The sequence below is a fragment of the Mustelus asterias genome, chromosome 17, assembly GCF_964213995.1.
Source record: "Mustelus asterias chromosome 17, sMusAst1.hap1.1, whole genome shotgun sequence".
Taxonomy (NCBI): Eukaryota; Metazoa; Chordata; class Chondrichthyes; order Carcharhiniformes; family Triakidae; genus Mustelus; species Mustelus asterias.
In genome coordinates, this window is record NC_135817.1 from 74098170 (window position 1) to 74104861 (window position 6692).

General features: G+C 43.1%; 1 protein-coding gene across 1 annotated transcript in view; it reads left to right on the plus strand.

The window, feature by feature from the left end:
• The window catches only part of polq (polymerase (DNA directed), theta), an 84201-nt gene that overhangs the window by 54248 nt on the left and 23261 nt on the right, over positions 1-6692 (plus strand). Inside the window, exons 24-25 of the mRNA XM_078231902.1 lie at positions 497-671; positions 4402-4531. Of these exons, the coding sequence (XP_078088028.1) occupies positions 497-671; positions 4402-4531 (305 nt within the window). The remainder of the gene's footprint in view (positions 1-496; positions 672-4401; positions 4532-6692) is intronic.

The following is a 6692-nucleotide window of genomic DNA, read 5'->3' on the forward strand; positions in this document are numbered from 1 at the left end:
CATTTGACTGACGCATGAAAGATTCATAGATGTCCTTCTAATAGCTGGAATAAATTGCAGTCATGAGACTTTTGAGGAATCTTTATTGGCAACAACAAGCAACAATAAAAGCTAATGAATTAAAAGAGACAACTATCATAGGAGTAGTAAGATGAGGGTGTGTTACATCAAACAGGCACTTTAACATTTCAGCTGAATTTATTATGCGAGCTATTGAGAATTGCTCCGTGAAAAACTGATCAAAGACCGAAGGTATCCGGTGCCAGCTGTTGATACATAAGGTAAATAAGACTTTAGAATATAGATTGCAGGTAAATACTAAATCAATGGTAAATGCAAAGAAAGAGCATCTTTCAAAGTTTGACGTTTGCACGAACAATATCAAAATGGAACAAGCAAATTCAAACAGATTTTTATGTTGGAGTAATAAAGAAATTAAGTCGGGGATGGCAAAGCAAGAACAATGTAAGTCTGATCAGTCCTTTATTTATTATAGGAAGTATTGGAGAAATTGAAGCCACTTCATCCTTTGCCAGGTTTAATCTTGGAATGGAGGAGAATTACTAATGCAATGAGCAAAGTGGTGTTCCCTCTGCAGCGGGAGAAACATCTGCATTCTGAGCTGGGAATGGAGAGGATCTATTCTGTTTCTCAGACACACAGTGCTACAGGTGACTGCTCATTTTGCTTTGTCCAGTGTCGGCACAAAATGCTGCACGTTGTGTAATGTGAACCCTGACACACAATATACACTAATAAACTCACTGTAACACTGTTAATTTACTCAATGGAGTAGAAGCGTGTGTCTCAGGGAAAGCTTTTTAAATATGTTTTGAAATGTTAAAGGGTGAAGTAGAGTGTAAGGTGAGGCGATGGTGTGGCGATAATATCATTGGACTAATAATTCAGTGGCCCAGGATAATACTCCAGGGTGGCTGGTGGAATTTGAATTCAATTAATAACCATTAAATCATAGTTGATTGTTGGAAAGGCCCATGTGGTTCACTAATGTCCTTTAAGGAAGGAAATCTGCAGTCCTTACCTGGACTATATGTGACTCCAGACCCACTGCTTTGGTTCACTCTATTCAGACCCTCTGAAAAGGCCCGGCAAGCCATTCAGTTGTATCAAATCACTACAGAAAAATTGACAAGCAATGAAACTGGATGGACCACCTGGCACTGGCCTAGACACCAAAACTGACAATGGCACACCCAGCTCTATTGGCCCTGCAAAGTCCTCCTTACTAACATTAGCAGGTGCTTGTGCCAAAATTGAGAGAGCTGTCTCAGGCTAGTCAGGCAACAGCCTGACTCACTGAATCATACATTATGGACATTGTCCCAGACAACACAATCCCAGGGTATGTGCTGTCCCACGAACAGGGCAGATCCACCAGAATTGGCGGTACTGTGGTACACATTTGGGAAGGTGTTGCCCTGGGAGGTCTCAACATTGACTCTGGACCCCAAGACATCACGTGGCATCGGATCAAACATGGACAAAGAAACCCACTGCTGATTGCCAAGTATCTCACCTCACCTGAGTCAACTGATGAATCAGTACTCCCGTATTAAACACAGTAGGAAGCAGCACTGAGGATGGCCAGCGCACAGAATATACTCTGGGTTGGGGACTTCAATGTCCATCACCAGGAATGGCTTGATAGCGCCATTCCTACTGACCGAGCTGGCAGTGTCTGAAATGAGATAGCAGCTAGACTGAGACTGTGGCAAGTGGTGAGGAAACCAAGAGGGAAAACCTACTTGACCTCATCCTCACCAGTCTACTTCTCACAGATGCTTCAGTCCTTAACAGTATCGGTCGGAGTGACCACCGCACAGACCTTGTGGAGACAAAATCCTATCTTCACATTGAGAATATCTTCCATTGTGTTGTGTGGCATTACCACCATGTTAAATGGGATAGATTTCCAACTGGCCTAGGAACTCTTATCTAGCATCCATGAGGCGTCGTGGGCCATCAGCAGCAGCAGAATTGTCAATCACAACCTGTAACCTCATGGCCCGGCGTATCCCCCACTCGACTATAACCATGAAGCCAGTGGTTCAGCTGTGGTTCAATGGAGAGAGCAGGAGGGCATGCCAGGAGCAGCATCAGACACACCTGAAAATGAGGTGCTAACTTGGTGAAGTTACAACACAGGACTACTTGCATACAGTGGAAGCAGCATTAGGCAGCACTAAGTGATCCCACAACCAACAGATGAGATCTGAGATTTGCAGTCCTGCTGCATCCAGTCAGGATAGGTGGTGGGCAATAAAATACATCAGTGGAGGAGGAGGCTCCAGAAATATCCCATTCTCAATGATGGGGAGCCCGACACGTCAGTGCAAAACACAAGGCTGAAGCATTTACAACCACCTTCGGCCAGATGTGCCAAGTCAATGATCCATCTCTGCCTCTCCATGAGGCCACAAATGCCAAACTTCATCCAAGTCAATTCACTCCACATGATATCAAATGGCTGAATGCACTGGATACTGCAAAGGCCTTTACAATATTCCAGAAATAATATTTGTGCTCCAGAACTACTAACCAAGCTATTCCAATACAGCTATAACACTGACATCCACTCAGTGATATTGAAAATTGCCCATATATGTCCTGTATACAAAAAGCAGGATAAATCAAACCTGACCAATCACCGACTCATCAATCTACTCCTGATCGTCAGTCGAGTGATAGAAGGTGTCATTGATAGTGCCGCCGAGCAGCATTTACTCAGCAAGATACTCAGGCTGGATTCTGCCAGGACCACCAAGCTTCTGACCTTGTTTCAACCTTCCTCCTAACATGGACAAATGAGCTGAACTCCAGAGATGAGGTGAGAGTGACTGCCCTTTGACATCAAGGAAGCATTTGATCAAGAATGGCATCAAGGAGCTCCAGCAAAACAAGCCAATGGGAAGCAGATGGAAAATTCTCCGCAAGTTAGAGTCATACCTGGCACAAAGGAATATGGCCGTGGTTATTGGAGGTCAATCATCTCCGTCTCAGGACTGTAAGTGTTCCTCAGAGTAGTGTCCTTGGCCTAACCATCTTCAGCTGCTTCATCAGTGGAACTTCCTTCCATCATAAGGTCAGAAGTGGAGATGTTTGATGACTGCACAACGTTTAGCACCTTTAGCGACTCCTCAGATACTGAAGCAGTCCATGTTCAAATGCAGCAAGACCGGGACAATATCCGGGCTTGGATTGACAAGTGGCAAGTAGCATTCATGCCATACAAGTTCCAGGCAATAACCATCTCCAACAAGACAGGATCACCCCTTGACATTCAATGGCATTATCATCACTGATTCCCCCACAATCAATATCCTGGGGGTTAACGTTGACCAGAAACTGTCCTGGACTAGCCACATAAATACTGAGGCTACTGAGCAGGTCAAAGACTAGGAATCCTGTGGCAAGTAACTAACCTTCTGACTTCCCAAAGCCTATCCACCATCTACAAGGCAGAAGTCAGGAGCGTGATGGTATACTCTCCAATTACCTGGATGAGGTCAATTCCAACAACAAGAAGCTTGATACCATCCAGGACTAAGCAGCCCGCTTGACCTGCACCTCATCCACTATCTTGAGCGTTGATATCCTCCCCTACTGATGGACAGTGGCAGCAGCATGTACCATCTACAAGACTTACTGCAGCAACTCACCAAAGCTCCTTTGACAGCACCTTCCAAACCTGTGACCTCTGCCACTTAGAAGGATAAGGTTAATGGGAACACCACCACCTGCAAGTTCCTGTCCAAGCCATACATCCTCTTCACTTGGAACTATATTGTTGTTCCTTCACTAGTACTGGGTCAAAATCCTGGAACTCCCTCCCTAACAGTACTGGTCGCACTATAAGCACCATTGGGAGTTTGAGTAACCAGTAAAATGAAAAATGTTTTAAACTGCGTTTGCAGAATCGTATGCAATGAGATGCCACCATTTTGCATTCTATTCTGTTCCCTGGTGACACAACAAATCTGCCTGCCTTCATTATTTGGAGTAAGGAGTAAAAAGAACCAGGTAACACAGTATTACCGGTTCTGTAGCATCGCAGATGAAATGGAAGTCTGGATAAAATGTGCATGTTGGTTGGGTTTCTCCAATGCAGTCAAACTTACATGTAGTCGAGTTAAAGTTGGACTTTGTGCAAAAGTGATGGGCAAGATCAGCTAGTTAACTCTGAATAGAATGTAACCACAGTAAAATGACTCATTAAAATGTCACAATTCAAACAAGATTTCACGCGCAGTATCTTTTTGAAGTGGTTCTCTTTGAATTGAATGAAATGTAATGGAATATTTTCTTGGATAATTTAGTTTGTCTTTAGGTGTACATTTTTGCTTTCATGTGACCTAGACCTCACTCTCTTGTTCAAATCAGGTCGAATTAGCTTTATTGAACCAAACCTGCAAAATGTGCCAAAGGACTTTGAAATTGAAATGCCAGCAATGATTGGAGAGAGTTCCCCTGCCCAGGGAACATGCAATGCAGCAGTTCCTACACGATTCAGGTATCTCTTCCATATGAAATCCTCATAATCCTCACCTCAGTCTGAAAAACGTGCTGGTTAGGTGCATTGACCTGAACAGGCGCTGGAGAGTGGCGACTGGGGGAATTTCACAGTAACTTCATTGCAGTGTTAATGTAAGCCTTACTTGTGACTAATAAATAAACTTTAACTTTTAACTCCTGTGAAACAATGACTAGACTTTCAGCCAAAGCTTTGTGTTCTCCATTTTTTCCTGATTATCCATCAGTAACCATGTTCCTTTATTTAAATACTTATTTTACTTTAAAATGATAGTGATAAATAAATAAAATATGAGATATTCATCTTTCCATCTCATAGATAACCTCTAAATAGTCATCTTTATCTATCCATATTTAAACACACATCATTGTATACTTTAGAGACAGATATGATCCATTATTTTAAAAAATGTGGAAAGATCTTTATTACCACCTGTAAAACAATTAAATGTATATTTTTAAAATTTGAAGTAACATTTTTAAATTGCTATTTGGGTAATCTCAGTCTGGGACAGCACTGGAGGAGGCACTGACCCAGGCCCAGCCATTTTCAACTGCTTCATCAATGACCGTCCTCCTATCATAAGGTTAGAAGTTTGCTGATGATAACACAATGTTCAGCACCATTCACAGGGACTCAGATACTGAAGCTTTTGTGTCCATATGCAGCCACATATACAGCAAGACCTGGACAATATTCAGGCTTGGGCTGATAAGTGGCAAGTAACATTTGTATCACACAAGTGCCCGGCATTGACCATCTTCAACAAAAGAGAATCTAACCATCTGCCCTGGCATTGCCATCACTGAATCCCCCACCAGCAACATCCTGGGGTTACCATTGACCAGAAAGTGGTAGCTGGAAATTTTGTGGAGAATAACTCACCTTGTGTCTCCCCAAAGCCTGTCCATCTACAAGGCACAAATCAGGAGTGTGATGGAATACTCTCCACTTGTCTGGATCAGAACAGCTCTAACAACGCTCAAGAAGCTTGACCTCATCCAGAATAAAGCAGCCCACTTGATTGGCACCTTTCACCAACTTAACCATTCACTCCCTCCACTATCGATGCACAGTGGCAACAGTGTGTACCATCTACAAGATGCACTCCAGGAACTCTCGATGTTTTCTTATACAGCACTTTCCAAACCCATGACCTCTACCGCCTAGAAGGACAAGGGCAGCAGATGCATGGGAACACCGCCACCAGCAAATTCCCCTCCAAACCACTCAGCATCCTGACTTGGGAATATATCACCGTCCCTTCATTATTGCTGAGTCAAAGTCTTGAAACTCCTTTTCTAACAGCACTGTGGGTGCACATACACCATATGGATTGCAGTGGTTCAAGAAGCCAGCTCACCCCCATCTTCTCGGGGGCAATTAAGGATGGGCAATAAATGCTGGCCTAGCCAGCGAAGCCCACACGTGTGAACAAATACATTTTTAAAAATCCACAGTAATGTGGGATTATTGTTAGTAACACAGGGCCCTTTTAATATGGGAACTCAACAAATTCCTACATTTTATTTCTTCTGAATATTTCTAACGTACCTGCAGCTCACTTTCACTGGTGACCTTATTTATTTTATGGAAATGTTTCTTGGTTATAATTTGGGCACAGTCCCAGCAACCTCTACAGCTTACATGAATAGGTTTGACCAGAGAGTGTTAAATCTCCATGTAGAACAAAACTGTATTGAATAATTTAATTTGATCCCTGTGTGCTCAATGTGTTTGTCATCTGCACCATAAATCTATCGGGATATATGGATGAAATGTCTTTAATTCTAAAGTAATCACTGATTTTATGGTTTTCTTCCAAAAAGCTGACACTATCTGCCTGGTGCATTGATAAAAATACATACCTTTTTTTCCTTGTAACTTTTTTTTATATTTCAATTATTTTGCTTTCTCCTGTTTTCTTCTTAAACGTTTACAACTTTTCATTTTTCTCTCCCTTTTTCTCAACTACTGCCTTCAGTTACTTTGACAAGATGTGGAGTTGCCGGCCAAACCCCTCCCCTGTCAGTGAGCCCCTTCCACTCCCCCTTCCACTCCCCCTTCCACTCCCCCCTCCCACTCCCCCTCCCACTCCCCCTCACTCCCCCTCCCACTCCCCCTCCACCCCCTCCCACCC